This window comes from Epinephelus fuscoguttatus, linkage group LG21 (assembly GCF_011397635.1).
Source record: "Epinephelus fuscoguttatus linkage group LG21, E.fuscoguttatus.final_Chr_v1".
Classification (NCBI taxonomy): domain Eukaryota; kingdom Metazoa; phylum Chordata; class Actinopteri; order Perciformes; family Serranidae; genus Epinephelus; species Epinephelus fuscoguttatus.
The window spans coordinates 38,826,978-38,846,455 of record NC_064772.1 but is presented as its reverse complement, the minus strand read 5'-3'; the positions used below and the strand labels follow the sequence as shown (position 1 = coordinate 38,846,455).

General features: G+C 44.7%; 2 protein-coding genes across 2 annotated transcripts in view; both read left to right on the top strand.

The window, feature by feature from the left end:
• The window catches only part of LOC125881977 (synaptonemal complex protein 2-like), a 35,921-nt gene extending 21,614 nt beyond the window's left edge, over positions 1-14,307 (top strand). Inside the window, exons 8-25 of the mRNA XM_049565512.1 lie at positions 1,556-1,590; positions 1,893-2,035; positions 3,893-3,945; positions 4,023-4,068; positions 4,144-4,236; positions 4,744-4,816; positions 4,925-5,052; positions 5,339-5,462; positions 7,351-7,400; positions 7,480-7,546; positions 8,402-8,481; positions 8,564-8,606; positions 8,803-8,895; positions 8,977-9,143; positions 9,248-9,342; positions 11,643-11,742; positions 13,145-13,203; positions 14,023-14,307. Of these exons, the coding sequence (XP_049421469.1) occupies positions 1,556-1,590; positions 1,893-2,035; positions 3,893-3,945; positions 4,023-4,068; positions 4,144-4,236; positions 4,744-4,816; positions 4,925-5,052; positions 5,339-5,462; positions 7,351-7,400; positions 7,480-7,546; positions 8,402-8,481; positions 8,564-8,606; positions 8,803-8,895; positions 8,977-9,143; positions 9,248-9,342; positions 11,643-11,742; positions 13,145-13,203; positions 14,023-14,077 (1,504 nt within the window). The 3' untranslated portion in view covers positions 14,078-14,307. The remainder of the gene's footprint in view (positions 1-1,555; positions 1,591-1,892; positions 2,036-3,892; positions 3,946-4,022; positions 4,069-4,143; positions 4,237-4,743; positions 4,817-4,924; positions 5,053-5,338; positions 5,463-7,350; positions 7,401-7,479; positions 7,547-8,401; positions 8,482-8,563; positions 8,607-8,802; positions 8,896-8,976; positions 9,144-9,247; positions 9,343-11,642; positions 11,743-13,144; positions 13,204-14,022) is intronic.
• A 657-nt stretch (positions 14,308-14,964) lies between these two features.
• Positions 14,965-19,478, top strand: part of LOC125882000 (guanine nucleotide-binding protein G(olf) subunit alpha-like) — a 15,369-nt gene continuing 10,855 nt past the window's right edge. The window contains exons 1-4 of the mRNA XM_049565602.1: positions 14,965-15,094; positions 17,133-17,273; positions 17,362-17,434; positions 17,735-17,789. Coding sequence (XP_049421559.1) covers positions 17,138-17,273; positions 17,362-17,434; positions 17,735-17,789 — 264 coding nt within the window. The 5' untranslated portion in view covers positions 14,965-15,094; positions 17,133-17,137. The remainder of the gene's footprint in view (positions 15,095-17,132; positions 17,274-17,361; positions 17,435-17,734; positions 17,790-19,478) is intronic.

The following is a 19,478-nucleotide window of genomic DNA, read 5'->3' as shown; positions in this document are numbered from 1 at the left end:
TGTAATACACACTGTAATACACACTACTGTAATACACACTGTAAGACACACTACTGTAATACACACTGTAATACACACTGTAATACACACTACTGTAATACACACTGTAATACACACTGTAAGACACACTACTGTAATACACACTGTAAGACACACTGTAAGACACTACTGTAATACACACTGTAATACACACTGTAAGACACACTACTGTAATACACACTGTAAGACACGATGTAAGACACACTACTGTAATACACACTGTAAGACACACTGTAAGACACACTGCTGTAATACACACTGTAAGACACACTGTAATACACACTACTGTAATACACACTACTGTAATACACACTGTAAGACACACTACTGTAATACACACTACTGTAATACACACTGTAATACACACTACTGTAATACACACTGTAAGACACACTACTGTAATACACACTACTGTAATACACACTGTAATACACACTACTGTAATACACACTGTAAGACACACTACTGTAATACACACTACTGTAATACACACTGTAATACACACTACTGTAATACACACTGTAATACACACTACTGTAAGACACAGTGCTGTAATACACACTGTAATACGCACTGTAAGACACACTACTGTAATACACACTGTAATACACACTACTGTAATACACACTGTAATACACACTACTGTAATACACACTGTAATACACACTGTAAGACACACTGTAAGACACACTGCTGTAATACACACTGTAATACACACTACTATACTACTACTATTATCAGATTATAAAACAGATTATAGATTATCAGATACAGATTATAAAACACAGATTATAGATTATCAGATACAGATTATAGATTATCAGATACAGATTATAAAACACAGATTATAGATTATCAAATACAGATTATAGATTATCAGATACAGATTATAAAACAGATTATAGATTATCAGATACAGATTATAGATTATCAGATACAGATTATAAAACAGATTATAGATTATCAGATACAGATTATAAAACAGATTATAGATTATCAGATACAGATTATAGATTATCAGACACAGATTATAAAACAGATTATAGATTATATGTCTCTCCCTGTCCGTCTCTCCCCGTCTGTCTCTCCCTGTCTCTCCCTGTCCGTCTCTCCCTGTCTGTCTCTCCCTGTCTGTCTCTCCCTGTCTGTCTCTCCCTGTCCGTCTCTCCCCGTCTGTCTCTCCCTGTCTCTACCTGTCCGTCTCTACCTGTCCGTCTCTACCTGTCTGTCTGTCCCTGTCTGTCTCTCCCTGTCTGTCTCTACCTGCCTGTCTCTACCTGTCTCTCCCTGTCTGTCTCTCCCTGTCTGCCTGTCCCTGTCTGTCTCTCCCTGTCCGTCTCTCCCCGTCTGTCTCTCCCTGTCTGTCTCTCCCTGTCTGTCTCTCCCTGTCCGTCTCTCCCCGTCTGTCTCTCCCTGTCTCTCCCTGTCTGTCTCTCCGTCTGTCTCTCCCTGTGTGTCTGTTCCTGTCCATCTCTCCCTGTCTGTCTCTCCCTGTCTGTACCTGTCTGTCTGACAGATCTCAGGTGGCAGCAGCAGTTCTGACCGTTGGAGGTGAGTTATGATAAAACACATTAATACATATTTACAGACAGAACCAGAACCACTTCCTGTTCTGCAGTCCCCAGTTTTCACAGTACCCATAATGCTTTGAGCACGACCTGACAGAAATGAGGGCGGGGTCTCGATGCGATGATGGAGTGTCCTTGAATTGGATGAAACCGCGACGTATTTAAAGACCGCCATCTGCGTTAATGGAAACCTCTGGTTGTGTTTGGTCGTGGCTGAGCGCAGCCCTGCCCACTGAGGTCCTCCTCCAGGTGACTGAAGCTGTGTTTTCATTGGTCCTGTTCCAGACTACGAGCTGCAGGTCAGCCTATCAGAGGCTCTGTGTCGACTGACTCCCAGGAAGGAACGACAGCACAGAGCCAATCAGTGGTTCTCCAGCCGTGACATCAGCAGTGCCTTCTGTGACATCAGAGACGGAGACTTTGAGGTGGTAAGTGACTGACTGTCTCTCTGACCCATCTCTACCTGTCTCTCTGACCCATCTCTACCTGTCTGTCTCTCCCTGTCTGTCTGTCTCTCTCTGTCTCTCTCTATCTGTCTCTCTTTGACCTGTCTCTCTCTCTGTCTCTCTTTGACCTGTCTCTCTCTCTGTCTCTCTTTGACCTGTCTCTCTCTCTGTCTCTCTTTGACCTGTCTCTCTCTCTGTCTGAACTGTGGAGTACTGTACATCTCCTCCACTAAATGGCAGTCATCAGACCTCTGAAGACTGCTCAGTGTCTTCTCTCTGAACTCTATGAACTCTCGCTCGAGTACTGAGATACCTTCCTTCAGGACTCTGAGACTGCTGGAGAGTTTGGGTGATTCAGGGTATGGTGTAGGTGGAGGTCTGCTGGAGATGGGTGACCTGGTCTGGAGCTCTTGTGGAGGAGGAGGAGGAGGAGGAGGAGGAGGAGGAGGAGGAGAGACTTTTGATGCTGCCACAGTTTTCAGTGTTTGGAAACTGTTCTCAAAGTTGTCCAGACTGTCCTTGGATCCCTGGATCATAACTGTTCCATTGTGGCATATGTTCACAGTTAAAATGGGACTTGAGCGGTGTGCATCTTCACAGGCAGTAATTTTTTTAATTTTATTTTTTTTTAATTTTATATCCTTTATTAATCCCTGAGGGGAAATTCAATTTTTTCCCTCTGTTTGTCAATTACACACAGGTCCGAACACACACATGCACAAACTGGACCTATACATGCACTAAGTGGAGAGATGTCGGAGTGGGCTGCCCATGACAGGCGCTCCGAGCGGTTGGGGGGGTTCGGTGCCTTGCGCCTTGCTCAGGGGCACCTCGGCAGTGCCCAGGAGGTGAACTGGCACCTCTCCAGCCGCCAGTCCACGCTCCATATTTTGGTTCGGACAGGGACTTGAACAGGCAACCCTTCGGTTCCCAACCCAAGTCCCTGTGGACTGAGCTACTGCCGCCCCCCAAATCTGTCTGCCTTTACTGATCCCATTCTTCTTAATGTGAGTAAGCTGCTCACATGTTGCTGTGTGCCAGTTTTCAGGATGGTGAGTGAAGAACAGTAGCTTGCATTTTACCTTGCAGTTGTTCTTCTTGCTGAAGTCTGCTACCAGTGATCTGTCCTGGTTGCCTCTGTGTTGCTACAGTTGATATATCTGTATCTTCATCAGTTGCTGCTGCTCAGCTGTTGCTCCACAGTGTTCATTTATCATGGTGGGTTTCAGCTGACAGTTGGTCACTGTTGGTAGTTTCTGAACAGTTATCTTGACGGCGATACCTTATTTTTCAGTCCTGGTCCTGGTGATGTCCCCAAAATTTTGCCAGTCCAGTTGTGATTGGAAAATCTTCTCTCTTTTTTGTTCTCCTCTGTAGTTTTTCTTCAGACCTTTGTTGTTGTTGCTAGCTAACTGTCAGTTGCACAGCAGGAGTAGAATTGTTTTCCTCCAGCTAACGTTAGCTAGGTAGCAACTTCTTTTGGTAAAAAAACTGCGTAGAAATCGTAGAGAAGTCTGGTTTTCTTCTCTTCAGTGGTTGAGTGCACCTTCCAACCACCTGATGTTGTTAATCAGACACTTAAAAGTGAAAACACAATAAAATATTGAAAGGTTTCAGGAGCTCATAATCTTTGCTGCCAAGCTCTTTCGTTGCCAAGCAACTCTCTCTGACCTGTCTGTCCCTCTCTGATCCGTCTCTTCCTGTCTGTCTCTCTTTGACTTGTCTCTCTCTCTCTGTCTCTCTTTGACTTCTCTCTCTCTCTCTCTCTGACCTGTCCCTCTCTGACCTGTCTCTTCCTGTCTGTCCCTTCCTGACCCGTCTCTCTCTCTCTCTCCTCAGGACTGCCGCCATTTCCTGAACTTTGTCAATGGTTACCATGGCAACCAGAGGAGGTGATTAATGGAACGTGAATTGAAGCAAAGTGAAAACTGTTTGTTGTGATGACTTTTCCCTGCGTTCTGTCTGGCAGGGTGTACACCTTCCCGTGTCTCCGAGCATTCCTGGGCTCCACTGAGGTAAAACTCTTTAACCCTTGACACTCTGGACAAACCAGACGCTGCAGGTTTACTTCCTGTTTCCTTCCTCTGCAGCTGTTTCGACCAAAAGACGACAAACTGGACCAGTTCTGGATCGATTTCAACGTCAGCTCAGGATGTGTCAGCTTCTTCATTGACGAGCCTCAGGTACCTAATCTGCTCCATAACATGGTGCTAATGCTACTATTAGCATGTTAGCTGGAGGTGAGGGGTGAATGGATATCAGATTATCAGATTATAGATTTTCAGACAAATTGTCAGACAGATAATCAAACATAAATAATAACAGATTATTCGACTGATTATCAGGCACAGATTATAAAACACAGATTATAGATTACTAGACATAGATTATAGATTATCAGACACAGATTATAAAACACAGATTATAGATTATCAGACACAGATTATAGATTATCAGACACAGATTATAAAACACAGATTATAGATTATCAGACACAGATTATAAAACACAGATTATAGATTATCATAACAACTCAGTGAGGATGACCTGAGAGGGATGAGAAGTTTCAGATTAAAGTGGGTTCAGTTTGGCTCTCAGCAGATTTCCTGGGCTTCATCACGGTCCTGTGAGTCAAACGTGTTAAATGTCTTCGTGTCTTTGTGTCTCTGGTGACGCATCATGTGTTTCAGGCTTTCCTGTGGGGGTCGATCCACCTGCCGAGGGGGGACGTGGATCATTACAGTCTCCAGCTGAACCAACACGGTCAGTAACATTTACAGTTCATCCTCATCAACAGGTCTCTACTGACTGATCCCAATGCTTTTGATCAATATGACTGTGTGTGTATTTTCCCATGATGCACTGGGGCAGATACAGTCCTCAGCGTCTGGCTGAACAATCCCATCATGCACCACAACAGCAGAGGTCAAACAGTGGAGCTGAAGTTTAACTCTGAACACCACCGAGAGCTGGAGGAGGCTGCTGGGAGAGTCTTCATGGTACCTGTCCGTCCGTCTGCCCGTCTGCCCGTCTGTCTGTCTGTCTGTCTGTCTGTCTGTCTGCCCGTCTGTCTGTCTGTCTGTCTGCCCGTCTGCCCGTCTGTCTGTCTGTCTGTCTGTCCGTCTGCCCGTCTGTCTGTCTGTCTGTCTGTCTGTCTGCCCGTCTGTCTGTCTGTCTGTCTGCCCGTCTGTCTGTCTGTCTGTCTGTCTGTCCGTCTGCCCGTCTGTCTGTCCGTCCGTCCGTTTGTCTGACAGCTGTCTCTGTGTCCTCTCACTGTATAAACAGAAAGTAAAGAGTTCCTGCAGAGAGGAAGACTCGAGTGGTACGCTCCAGGTGTCCCCCTCTGCACACAGACACAATGGTAGATCCTACAGCAGGAAGAAACCACAGAGCAAGAGTCAGCTGAAGAGTAAGTCTGTCCTACTCTCGTTAACACTTCGTTAACTTCCTTCAAACTTCGTACTTTCAACATCTTTAACTATCAATGATAAACATCTTTTTTATTCTCGTCATATTTGATTTGTCTGGTGGTTAAAACAGTTAATAATTAATCAGATAATGAGTTTATATTCAGGTTGCTGAATAAACTCTGCAGCTGTAAATATAGAGGGTAAAATAAATATTGAACACGTCACTATTTTTCTCAGTAACTATATTTCTAAAAGTGCTATTGTCATGAAATTTTCACCAGATGTCGGTAACAACCCATGCAATCCACACATGCAAAGAAATCAAACCATAGATGTCCATAAATTAAGTTATGTGTAATAATGTGAAATGACACAGGGAAAAAGTATTGAACACATAACGAAAGGGAGGTGCAAAAAGGCATGGAAAGCCAAGACACCAGCTGAAATCTATCAGTAATTAGAAAGCAATCCTGCCACTTGTCAGTGCAAATTAATATCAGCTGGTTCAGTCCCAAATGATGGCCTATAAAAAGGTGTCTCATTACCAAGGTCACACAAGAAGCATCTCATGATGGGTAAAACCAAAGAGCTGTCTCAAGACCTTCGCAACCTTATTGTTGCAAAGCATACTGATAGTATTGGTTACAGAAGGATTTCTAAACTTCTGAATGTTCCAGTGAGCACTGTTGGGGCCATAATCTGGAAGTGGAAAGAACATCATTTCACCATAAACCGGCCACGACCAGGTGCTCCTCGCAAGATTTCTGACAGAGGAATGAAAAGAATTATCAGAAGAGTTGTCCAAGAGCCAAGGACCACTTGTGGAGAGCTTCAGAAAGACCTAGAATTAGCAGGTACAATTGTTTCAAAGAAAACAATAAGTAATGCACTCAACTGCCATGGCCTGTATGCACGCTCACCACGCAAGACTCCATTGCTGAAGAAAAAGCATGTTGAAGCACGTTTAAAGTTTGCTGCACAACATTTAGACAAGCCTGTGAAATACTGGGAGAATATAGTCTGGTCAGATGAGACCAAAATTGAACTCTTTGGATGCCATAATACACACCATGTTTGGAGGTCAAATGGCACTGCACATCACCCCAAAAACACCACACCAACAGTGAAGTTTGGAGGTGGGAACATCATGGTGTGGGGCTGTTTTTCAGCATATGGCACTGGCAAACTTCATATAATAGAAGGAAGGATGAATGGAAAAATGTACCGAGACATTCTTGATAAAAATCTGCTGCCATCTACCAGGATGATGAAGATGAAACGAGGGTGGACGTTTCAGCAAGACAATGATCCCAAACACACAGCCAAGGAAACTCTCAGTTGGTTTCAGAGAAAGAAAATAAAGCTGCTAGAATGGCCCAGCCAATCGCCTGACTTGGATCCAATAGAAAATCTGTGGAAAGAACTAAAGATCAGAGTTCACAGAAGAGGCCCACGGAAACTTCAAGATTTGAAGACTGTTTGTGCGGAAGGATGGGCCAAAATCACACCTGAGCAATGTATGCGACTAGTTTCTCCATACAGGAGGCGTCTTGAAGCTGTCATTACCAACAAAGGCTTTTGTACGAAGTATTAAATAAATTTCAGTAAGCGTGTTCAATACTTTTTTCCTGGGTCATTCCATTTTATTACACATAACTTTAATTTCTGAAATTATTTATTTTGGTTTCTTTGCATGTGTGGATTGCATGGGTTGTTACCGACATCTGGTGAAAATTTCATGACAATAGCACCTTTAGAAATATATTTACTGAGAAAAATGGTGACGTGTTCAATATTTATTTTACCCGCTGTATGAAATATGAACAAGGTGTTTGTGCCACAGTCGTATGACATCACTCCAATCAGCTCTGTCTGCCTGTTGTCTAGTTTTGCCCCTGTCGTCTCCGAGCAGTGAAGAAGACTCCTCTGTAACCAAGGTAACGGCACTGTGAAAACAGCCGCTGGTAAAGACAGGTTTTTTGGACGTTAATAGAAGAGACGGTTTGTTGTTTTCAGACTCCAGTGAGCAGATCAGAGTTTCTGTTTGATCAGATTCAACACTCGACTCCGACACACGACTCAGGTCAGTCAGACTCTTTAAAGCCCCTTTATCACTGCACAGAATACCTGCTAACATCTGGCTAACATCTGCCGAACACCTAGCAAACACCTGCTAACATCTTGCTAACACGTGCTAACATCTTGCTAACACCTGCTAACACCTGCTAACATCTGGCTAACACCTGCTAAAATCTGGCGAACACATGCTAGCATCTGGCTAACACCTGCTAAAATCTGGCGAACACCCGCTAACATCTGGTGAACACCTGCTAACATCTGGCTAACAGGCTAACACCTGCTAAAATCTGGCGAACACATGCTAGCATCTGGCTAACACCTGCTAAAATCTGGCGAACACCCGCTAACATCTGGCTAACACCTGCTAAAATCTGGCTAACACCTGCTAACATCTGGCGAACACCCCCAACATCTGGCGAACACCCCCAACATCTGGCGAACACCTGCTAACATCTGGCGAACACCCGCTAACATCTGGCTAACACCTGCTAACATCTGGCGAACACCCCCAACATCTGGCTAACACCTGCTAACATCTGGCTAACACCTGCTAACATCTGGCTAACACCTGCTAACATCTGGCTAACACCTGCTAACATCTGGCTAACACCTGCTAACATCTGGCGAACACCCCCAACATCTGGCGAACACCCGCTAACATCTGGCGAACACCTGCTAACATCTGGCTAACACCCACTAACATCTGGCTAACACCCGCTAACATCTGGCGAACACCCGCTAACATCTGGCGAACACCCGCTAACATCTGGCTAACACCCGCTAACATCTGGCTAACACCTGCTAACATCTGGCGAACACCTGCTGTTAACCATCTGTACTGTGTCTTTCTGTCTCTCAGGTGTCCCTGTGGGGGCAGAGCCAGAGGTCTCTCAGGAAAAGACGGGGGAGTTTGGAGAATATGTCTCTCCTTTAAGAAAAGTACATTTCCTCTTCTTTTATTGAAAACACCAGCTGTTCCCTGTTTTTTTTTTTTTCATCTGTTTCCTGTTTGATTTTCCAGGAAGTCTTCAGCTCTGACAGGAAGAGAGCTGCTCCAGACTCAGGTGTTTATTCGTCACTGTCTCTCTACGTGTTCAATAATTTTGTCGGCCCAAACATTTCATCTATTGGTTTTTGGTCTATGTCAGTAATGATGTCATAGTAGGCGGGGCTTCCTTGGTTATCTGCTGCCAGTCTCTCAAAATACATGCTGTTTTTGTTTGTAAAATATTTTTGTATTAATGATGTGGGTGTTTAAAGGCTACTTGTCAGACCAAACTGAGGACTTTTTGGCCCAAAAGAAGAGGGCGGAGCCTCAGCCAGAGAGGGAGGAGTCTAAATCGCCACCATCAGGTAGTTTTTCTTTGATAATTCCCTTAAATCTGCCTCAGTGTTTAAATTGTTTTAATCCATCTGCTGTTCATCTGTTACCAGAGTCATCACCGAAGGAGGCGGAGCCATTCGAGGCAGGGGGCGGACTGCTTGATGATGAGGGAAAGGGGGGTGCGAAAGAGTCAGGAGTGGAGCCAGAGTCAGAATTGACGTCAGGCATCACAGCTGCCTTCAACACCTTTAAAACACAACTTGAACAACATTTCACTGTCAGTATGGTCTAAATAAAGGTTATTGATTATTGACATTATGGGACTGATCAATACATAAATAAAATGGTCAGTCAATAGAAACTAATACGACCTGTTTTCAGGGCTGCTGGAAGAGCGTGGAAACTGAAATTCTTTTGTCTTTAAAAGAGTGTCAGCAACACGTCTCCTCACTGCTGACAGCTGTCCATCAACACAGGTACTCAGACACACCTGTCCATCAACACAGGTACTCAGACACACCTGTCCATCAACACAGGTACTCAGACACACCTGTCAGTCCCTCCAGAAAAACGCGATTACGCGATGGCATAATTCAACGTATAATCAGCCCGCATATTTATGCGGGGCCGTATATTTCCCCACAAAATGCGCGAAATATGCGGGGCTTGCATGATTTCATAATCCCCAAATTTGCGTTGCAAAGAAGTCACATATATCTTAGCAGAAAGTTGAAATATTAATTGGAGGGGTTTTCCTTGTGAATGCTCTCTGTAATGTACAAACAGCTGCTGTGTCTGTCTGAAGCTCGCTGTGCACGTCACGTAATGAGACAGAGCGCGCACTGGGCAGAGTCGGTGTGATGTTTCTTCTCCTCCTGTGGGGAGGAGGGAAGAAACCTTCCAGTGAAATAACTCTCGACCTAAAAGAGCTGGTTATGATTTTAGGTATGAATGTGGGATTCGGTCTCAGAGTAGCTGCGCTCCCGTCATCTCTGATAACGAGACAAGACAGGGAGACTGAGAGCGCACATAAATCACTCACTCTCTTAGCCGAAGTCAGGGCTAAGAGAAGCGCTGTCGTTAATGACAGTAGTTTGAGAGAGATTTGTGACAGAGAGAAGGGAGGTTCTCCCAGAGCGCGTAACACCAGGGGTAAATCCCACCGTGGAGCCAAAGAGCATGTGACAGGTCTCTGACGCCTGACTCCTTTCAAAAGCGCTTAACCAGCAGGTGCGCAAAAACAGATCTCTCTCCATAGCCTTCATGACATAATATATATTTTATTTATTTTTACACAAGTTGTAGCATATTCTTTTGTAAAGCTACAGAACTTTTTTGACTCAGCAATGTTTTGTAAGTTTGAGCCATGTGTTTATTAAGGTCTGAAATAAAACAAGATGAGAACTTAAATATTCCCTGCACTTTCTCTGATGTAGTATGCTTGCTTATCATAGGAAGTAATTATAGATGACTCTTTACATTAAGGTAGTAGCCTAGTGAGAACAGGCTGTTGGGGGAATCACTCTTTTTCTCTTTTTCATCGAACCGCAGTTTTACAAGTTCCCGCAAGTTTTTGCATAAATATCCCGCATATTCCATCGCATTTTTTAAGAAAACGTGCCGCATAAACAAGGATTTTTGCCCACAACAATCACAAAAAAACTCCGCATTTTTCTGGAAGGACTGACCTGTCCTTCAACACAGGTCCTGCAATGTACAAATTATATGAAGTAGGAAACAAAGTAACATACATAACGTGATGTAACATACATAACATGAACTAATGTACAAAGTAACAGATATAACATACGAAGTAACATGTAACATAAAAAGTTAGTTACATACGAAGTAACATACATAATGCACAAAGTAGCAAATGGAGCCACAGAGTAACATAACGTATTTAGTAATGAGCGTTCGCAGTCATGTACAAAGTAATGTGCAAAGTAACATATGTAACGTGCGAAGTAACATACAAAGTAACGCTATCAGCGTCTAACAGCTAACAGCGGCGCTGGCCTGTGACTGCATTACCGTTCTCCTTCAGCAGCTCTCTCCACCTGGGAAAGGCTGCCCTGATGTTGACCCTCGTTTTTTTAATTCGCCGGTCACGCTGCCTTTTTGATTCGCTTTTGCGCTTTCTTGGCGACGAGGATTCCGTCTCCCGTGATGCTGCATGTGCATGACCCTGCATTATGCCCAAAGAGTGGGACTGTGTTATGCTGCAGCAGTGCCGGGGTCGTAGCGCCGCCGCTAAAAGCTGTCAGCGGCGCAGTGATGTGAGGGGGGGGGGGGGGGTGAGGTGTGTGAGGCTGAGCCACTTGTCAGTTGTCAAAAGACCAGACGTGATTGGTTTGTTTGGATTTACAGCCGCCCCAACAGTCCTACGCTGTAACCACAGCCAGCATGGTGAGGAGGGGGTTTGTCAACTCGCGTCACGTGTGTGTCTGTGTAGGAGCCTGAATGAATACTCCATGAAGTATCGGATGACATGGTTTCATCAGTGTTGTCATAGCTTTTTGGTACACAGCGGCTACCGTAGTTGCAATACGCGTTTGAAACAGTGAGGCGCTAGAGTGCGCTGTGTGTTTGAATGCAATATATGATCTCAGTGTTAGATGGGAGACATTCCTGCACACTGTGGCTTTAAGATGAACACTTTTGTTTTTGACCCCATGAGATTTACAGGAATGTGAGACTCTTTATGTTGACATGACAACATGTATTCCTGTGTGTGTGTGTGTGTGTGTGTGTGTGTGTGTGTGTGTGTGTGTAGGTTAGTGTTGCTGCAGAGGTTTGAGAACAGCGTCACTGATCAGCTGAAGCAACTGAATGAAAACTCAACCAGCCTGAACTCCATAAACACACAGATCCTGGTACTGACAGTTTGTGCTCCTCGGTCACCTGACACAACCACAAAAAAACTTCTGTCACTGGACTTTAATATTTAGAGAAAAAGTTGCAATATGTCAACTGGACAGCTGTGATATTATTAAGAACATGTTTGGAGGAGAAAGTCTTTGTGTAATACACTCAGCGGCCACTTTATTAGGTACACCTGTTCAGCTGCTCATTAACACGCATATCTAATCAGCCAATCAGGTGTCAGCAGCTCATTAACATTTAGTCATGTAGACATGGTGAAGACGAGCTGCTGAAGTTCAAACGGAGCATCAGAATGATGAAGAAAGGTGATTGAAGTGACTTTGAACGTGGCATGGTTGTTGGTGCCAGACGGGCTGGTCTGAGTATTTACTGGGATTTTCAGCACAACCATCTCTAGGGTTTACAGAGGATGGTCCCAAAAAGAGAAAATATCCAGTGAGCCAAAATGCCTTGTTGATGCCAGAGGTCAGAGGAGAATGGCCAGACTGGTTCAAGATGATAGAAAGGCAACAGGAAGTCAAATAAGCACTGGTTCCAACCAAGGTGTGCAGAAGAGCATCTCTGAAGCAACAACACCTTGTCCAACCTTGAAGCAGATGGGCTACAGCAGCAGAAGACCACACCAGGTGCCACTCCTGTCAGCTAACAACAGGAAACTGAGGCTACAATTCACACGGGTTTTCTCACCAAAACTGGACAATAGAAGATTGGAGAAACCACATTCAGATGGAAGCATGGATCCATCCTGCCTTGTATCAACGCTTCAGGCTGCTGCTGCTGCTGGTGGTGTAATGGTGTGGGGGAGATTTTCTTAGTACCAACTGAGCATGGTTTAAACACCACAGCCTACCTGAGTATTGTTGCTGAGCGTGTCCATCCCTTTATGACCACAGTGTACCCATCTTCTGATGGCTACTTCCAGCAGGATAACGCACCATGTCACAAAGCTCACATCTCAAACATGACAATGACTTCACTGTACTCCAATGGCCTCCACAGTCACCAGATCTCAGTCCAATAGAGCACCTTTGGGATGTGCTGGAACGGGAGATTCTCATCATGGATCAACTGTGTGATGTCATCATGTCAATATGGACCCAGATCTCTGAGGAATGTTTCCAGCACCTTGTTGAATCTGTGACACCAAGAATTAAAAAGGAGGTCCAACCTGGTGCCAGCAAGGTGTACCTAATAAAGTGGCTGCTGAGTGTATGTGTGTATTTAGAGACAAGTACCGCATCATTTCAAAGTAAAGAAGCAGCAGAAGCTAAAAGATGTTTGAATTTTTAATGTGTAAGCGTTGGAGGAATGTGTCAAACAGAGAGCTGTGGGAGCAGATTCAGATGTCACACCTGATCCAGTTCTCACTGCGTCTCCTCTCTTTGCCCTCAGAGCTTCTTCCAGTCTGAGATGCAGCGACTGGGCTCCTTCTGTGATGAACACCTGCAGAGGTCAGTCTGAGTCCTGTTCACACTGACGGGCTCTCATCTCAACACATCTGGTTCGTCACAATCTGTATTAAAGCTAGAGGGAGGCAGGGACTCCACCCCTCCGTCCTCCTGCAGCCCCTCCCACCAGACGACCACAGGCGTATGCACAGGCTTCATACAGTAACCCAGTGTTAGATTGTCTCAGCCCCTCCCCGCACACAACAGCTACACAATTAGACTCTCACCAGTTTTTCACGCTTGATGCACAATTACATTTCATTTCATTGACAGACAGTAAATATGGTCTTCTGATGATCATATTGACAACAGAAAGTTAGCTGATCCTGCAGGGCTGGAATCATGTTTACTGCGGCCACTGACTGGGGGTCTGTCTCCAGCGCTGCTGCCAGCTCTCCTCGCGACAAAGTGGTCTGTAGCAGTGTGTAGTGAGACAGAGGACACACAGTGATTCAAGACTCCAGCTACACGAACATGAACCTGAAGCTGTAGCCGAGAGCCTTTAGCTCCGGTTAGCAGGAGGCTACGCTCAGCACTGAGCCTTTAGCTCCGGTTAGCGGGAGGCTACGCTCAGCAGTGGGCCTTTAGCTCCGGTTAGCAGGAGGCAGGTTTTAATAGTTTACTCTCACAACAGTCACAAACGATGCACAGTCGGCTTGTTTACTGGTTTCAGTTGATTGTTTACTTGTTTGTCTCTCTGAAATGACCTGTGATCAGACTCCTGACAACACGAGGAAGAGCCAGTTTTCTCTTGAGATATGATCCAATGTTAAAACGTCCACCAGCTGTAAAACCCTGACGATGTGTTGTCTGTCTCCTCAGGTTAAAGTCTCTGGAGAGCAGCGAGTCGGGGGCGGAGTGTCCGTCCAGCCAATGAGGGAGGAGAAGAGAGGAGCTCGTCCAATAAAGAGGAGAGTTAGTGATGTAGAAACTGTCCAGGTCAGGTGTGTGATCCAGTCTGTTAGAAAACACTGATCACATTCAGGACGAGAACAGACCAGTCTGAGTGGACAGCTGTTTGTTTGTTTGTTTGTTTGTTTGTTTGGATCACCATCATTCACCAAACCTCATTCAGCGACTTTTGTGTTTTTGTTTCCTCTTGAGTTAATGGATCGCTTTGTTTTCTGAAGACTGAAATAAATTAAAAAACAACATGAACAGAATCAGTGAATTCAGTTTTGTTTGTTTTTTTGTTTGTTTGACCCTCACATTGTTGACTGCACCATCAGCTGGTTACCACGGTAACAGGCAGTTGTGATGTGACAGGATGCAGTGACTTCAGACGACCACTCGGAGGAGACAACCTAACACCAACAGACAGGTTGAAGTCAGTCACACACCTGTGGAACATTATTTTAGTCTGAACACGTTCGGTCATAAATTGTGATTAAAACTGGTTCAGTGAAAAGTTTCATCAGTGTCTCCTGACCTCTGACCTGCTGTCTGCTGGTCCAGACTCAGTCCTGGTCCATCCAGGTCCAGACTCAGTCCTGATCCAGACTGGGTCCGTCAGAGGAGTTTGTGTTTGTGAATCCAGCTGCTGGTTGTCAGGCAGCAAAGTGACACGAGAGGAAAAAACAGAGAATCCCCCAAAGAGAAGACGCAGAGAGACGACTAATGAGACGCTATTAGAGACGGGGGGAGGGACAGACAGACGCTCAGGTGTTTGTCTCCTCACTGTGTAACAAAGAAGACAACCAAACATCACCAGGAGCACTGGTTCCTCTGCACTGGACCTGAGCTGGACCTGCTGGAGGACACATGGGGATGCTGATCGGTTGAGGAGCTGCTGCTATTGTTCTTTTTTCTTTTGTGACTTTGATGGACGGACAGAAAGACAATCTGATCTGGACCTGCTGAGACACGACGGCTCAGTGATCACCGACAGCTACAGGTACAACCAGGACTGGACTGGGACCAGCCGGTGAGGTACTGGGTTTATTGGTTTCAGGAGTGGTGAGAGAAGTTTTCAGGTCCTTTACTGAAGTCAAAGCAGCACTACGGTAAAAAAATACGTCCTCACGAGGACATGTCTTTTGAGTACAACTACAGGAACGTAGAGATGTGTGTCTGCGTCCCTCAGTGTCCCTCAGTGTCCCTCAGTGTCCCCCAGTGTCTCTTTATCTTAATGTTTTGTTTCTTTATATTGAAGCTGAACAGGTTGTTGTGCTGCTGTGACGTGTCTCAGGCTTTAATTCATTTAAAACATGTTTCTGATCTTTTCTGAGATGACGGCTCAAAACAAGGTTTAAAAACTCAACAACAAAATCTAAACAATAATATATGATGTCATCAGTTGTTTATGTTGATCAGCTTTAATGTATATATTGTTTTTAACTGGTTTCAGTGGGTTTGCTGGTTTCAGTGGGTTGTTTACTGGTTTCAGTCGGTTGTTAACTGGTTTCAGTGGATTCAATTCAATTCAATTCAATTTTATTTATACAGCCCAATATCACAAATCACAATTTGCCTCACAGGGCTTTACAGCATACGACATCCCTCTGTCCTTATGACCCTCACAGCTGATCAGGAAAAACTCCCCAAAAACCCTTTAACGGGGAAAAAACGGTAGAAACCTCAGGAAGAGCAACTGAGGAGGGATCCCTCTTCCAGGACGGACAGACGTGCAATAGATGTCGTACAGAACAGATCAGCATGATAAATTAACAGTAATCCACATGACACAATGAGACAGAGAGAGAGACAGAGAGAGAGAGAGAGAGAGAGAGAGAGAGAGATGCAGGTAATGACAGTAGCTTACAACAACATTATTGAAAGTAATAATATTATAGTTGTTAACTGGTTTCAGTGGGTTGTTAACTGGTTTCAGTGGGTTGTTTGCTGGTTTCAGTAGGTTGTTTGCTGGTTTCAGTGGGTTGTTAACTGGTTTCAGTGGGTTGTTTGCTGGTTTCAGTGGGTTGTTTACTGGTTTCAGTGGGTTGTTTGCTGGTTTCAGTGGGTTGTTTGCTGGTTTCAGTGGGTTGTTTACTGGTTTCAGTGGGTTGTGAACTGGTTTCAGTACGATGTTTGTTGGTTTCAGTGGGTTGTTAACTGGTTTCAGTAGGTTGTTTACTAGCTTCAGTGGGTTGTTTACTGGTTTCAGTGGGTTGTTAACTGGTTTCAGTAGGTTGTTTGCTGGTTTCAGTGGGTTGTTTACTGGTTTCAGTGGGTTGTTAACTGGTTTCAGTAGGTTGTTAACTAGCTTCAGTGGGTTGTTTACTGGTTTCAGTGGGTTGTTAACTGGTTTCAGTAGGTTGTTAACTAGCTTCAGTGGGTTGTTTACTGGTTTCAGTAGGTTGTTTGCTGGTTTCAGTGGGTTGTTTACTGGTTTCAGTAGGTTGTTTGCTGGTTTCAGTGGGTTGTTTGCTGGTTTCAGTGGGTTGTTTACTGGTTTCAGTAGGTTGTTTGCTGGTTTCAGTGGGTTGTTTACTGGTTTCAGTAGGTTGTTTGCTGGTTTCAGTGGGTTGTTTGCTGGTTTCAGTGGGTTGTTTACTGGTTTCAGTAGGTTGTTTGCTGGTTTCAGTGGGTTGTTTGCTGGTTTCAGTGGGTTGTTTACTGGTTTCAGTAGGTTGTTTGCTGGTTTCAGTGGGTTGTTTGCTGGTTTCAGTGGGTTGTTTGCTGGTTTCAGTGGGTTGTTTACTGGTTTCAGTAGGTTGTTTACTGGTTTCAGTAGGTTGTTTACTGGTTTCAGTAGGTTGTTTGCTGGTTTCAGTAGGTTGTTTGCTGGTTTCAGTGGGTTGTTTACTGGTTTCAGTAGGTTGTTTGCTGGTTTCAGTGGGTTGTTTACTGGTTTCAGTGGGTTGTGAACTGGTTTCAGTACGATGTTTGCTGGTTTCAGTGGGTTGTTTACTGGTTTCAGTGGGTTGTTTACTGGTTGTTTATTGTTTTCTGTGGTTGTTCACTGGTTTCAGTTGTTTGTTTACTGGTTCCAGTGGAGATGGGCTGTCTGGGAGGGAAGACGGAGGAAGAACGTTTGGATGAAAAAGCGAAACGAGAAGCCAACAAGAAGATCGAGAGACAGCTGCAGAAAGAGAGACAGGCTTATAAAGCTACACACAGACTGTTACTGCTGGGTGAGACACCTGTCTGTCAGTCTTCCTGTCTGTCTGTTTGTCTCACCTGTTTGTCTCACCTGTCTGTCTCTCACCTGTCTGTCTCTAGGTGCAGGAGAATCAGGTAAAAGCACGATCGTGAAGCAGATGAGGATCCTTCATGTGGACGGTTTTAACGCTGAGTGAGTCAAACTTTAAAGACTTTATTACTTTTATTTTGAAAGTTCCGGCCTGGCAGTGGTTTGACAGTACTCAATACTACAGTATTGATTTGATCAGTGACATCAGTGCTGTTCACTCATGACTATTCAGTTCTTCAGTCAATTAGTTTGATTGTTGTTTATTTACCGTCAGGTTAACGTTGTCGTCAGCTTCCTGTCTTATTTTTTCTCAACCTGATGAGTGTGTGCTGACCTCAAAGGCTCATGGGAAATAATTCCTGTCAAACTCATGTTCTGAAAAAATCAAGTCTTATTTTCCAGAGAGAAGCAGCAGAAGATTCAGGACATCAGGAAGAATGTGAAGGACGCCATCGTGGTAGGTCACATGACGTGCATCACATGACCCACCAGCTGACAGTGTGCTCCGGTTTGCTCCAATTTCCAGGTTGATCAACACGTTTATGTGAAATGGTGAATGGTGGGCGTGTCAGAGGCGTTACCCAATCAGCAGCAGCGTGTTTATAAATAAACGTTGAGTAAATCTTTACTTTATGTTTGTTAATATTTTAAACTTATCTGTGATTCCCACGATGCCAATGTGACCTGAACCTCGCCGCATTGAACGGCAGAGCGCCTGCCGAACACAGCAGGGTGTTTAACGCATCAGCATTTCCTTTAAATAAATGTTTTGCGACATTTTGTCGGGGCTGAACGCAGCCGTGAAGTCCAGAGCAGAGCCTCTCTGATTGGTCCAGACACACTAAAATTAAAGTTCAGCCCCACTGTGGTGTGTCACAGTAACTTCCTGTGAAAGTGATACAGCTAGTATCCAGTAATTTACTGTGAATGTACAGTCAGATATTTTACAGTGCACCTTCCATCTGTCACTTTCAGCCCAGCTATGACAGATTGACTGGCAGTTAGCGCTGTTTTGCTTTTCTTTTTTATGAATCATCAGATCCTGCAGCCTCATTTCTGTGAGGTGACGGCGTCTCCTGTGGATAACTGCAACATGTCAGCAGGCAGTTAAGCTGCGACAGTGTCCGGTTTAGACATTTCTGTTTGTGATCTGTATCATGATTTAATAACTATTATTGCTTCAGGTTGATCTTATACAACAGCAAATTTTCCAGGCATCTACAAATACTGACGCAATACAGAAATTACAAAATTAATTAATTCATTTTTTCTGACCGCTGAAACTGGGTGGGGGTCAATGGGAAGTGGAGCCTATCAGCTGACACTGGGCGAGAGGCAGGGTTCACCCTGGACAAGTCACCAGACTATCACAGGACTGACACATAGAGACAGACAACCATTCACACTCACATTCACACCTACGGACAATTTAGAGTCACCAATTAACCTGCATGTCTTTGGACTGTGGGAGGAAGCTGGAGCACCTGGAGGAAACCCATGCTGACACAGGGAGAACATGTCAGAGCACCTGGAGGAAACCCAGGCTGACACAGGGAGAACATGTCAGAGCACCTGGAGGAAACCCACGCTGACACAGGGAGAACATGTCAGAGCACCTGGAGGAAACCCAGGCTGACACAGGGAGAACATGTCAGAGCACCTGGAGGAAACCCACACTGACACAGGGAGAACATGTCAGAGCACCTGGAGGAAACCCACGCTGACACGGGGAGAACATGTCAGAGCACCTGGAGGAAACCCACACTGACACAGGGAGAACATGTCGGAGCACCTGGAGGAGCATGTACATATACACACACATATACACACATATACACACACATACACATACACACATATACATATACATAGATGTACATGAGGCCCAGCTGTCATAGACCCATTCAGTTACCAATGCATGCAGGTGTTAATCAGCTTCATCACTTATCGTCATAATCAAAATATTGAAGTAAAAGAACGTCCCAGTTCACAGTGGCATGTGTGAGCGTGCTCACACTGGAATGTGTTCACTGTTTTCATTGACTCGGCCTATGATGATGAAGTAACACATATATGAGAGATTCTGATTCAGTGTCCAGGCAGCTGTTCAGATTTGGGGCCGTCAGGAGAGAGCCAATCAGAGACT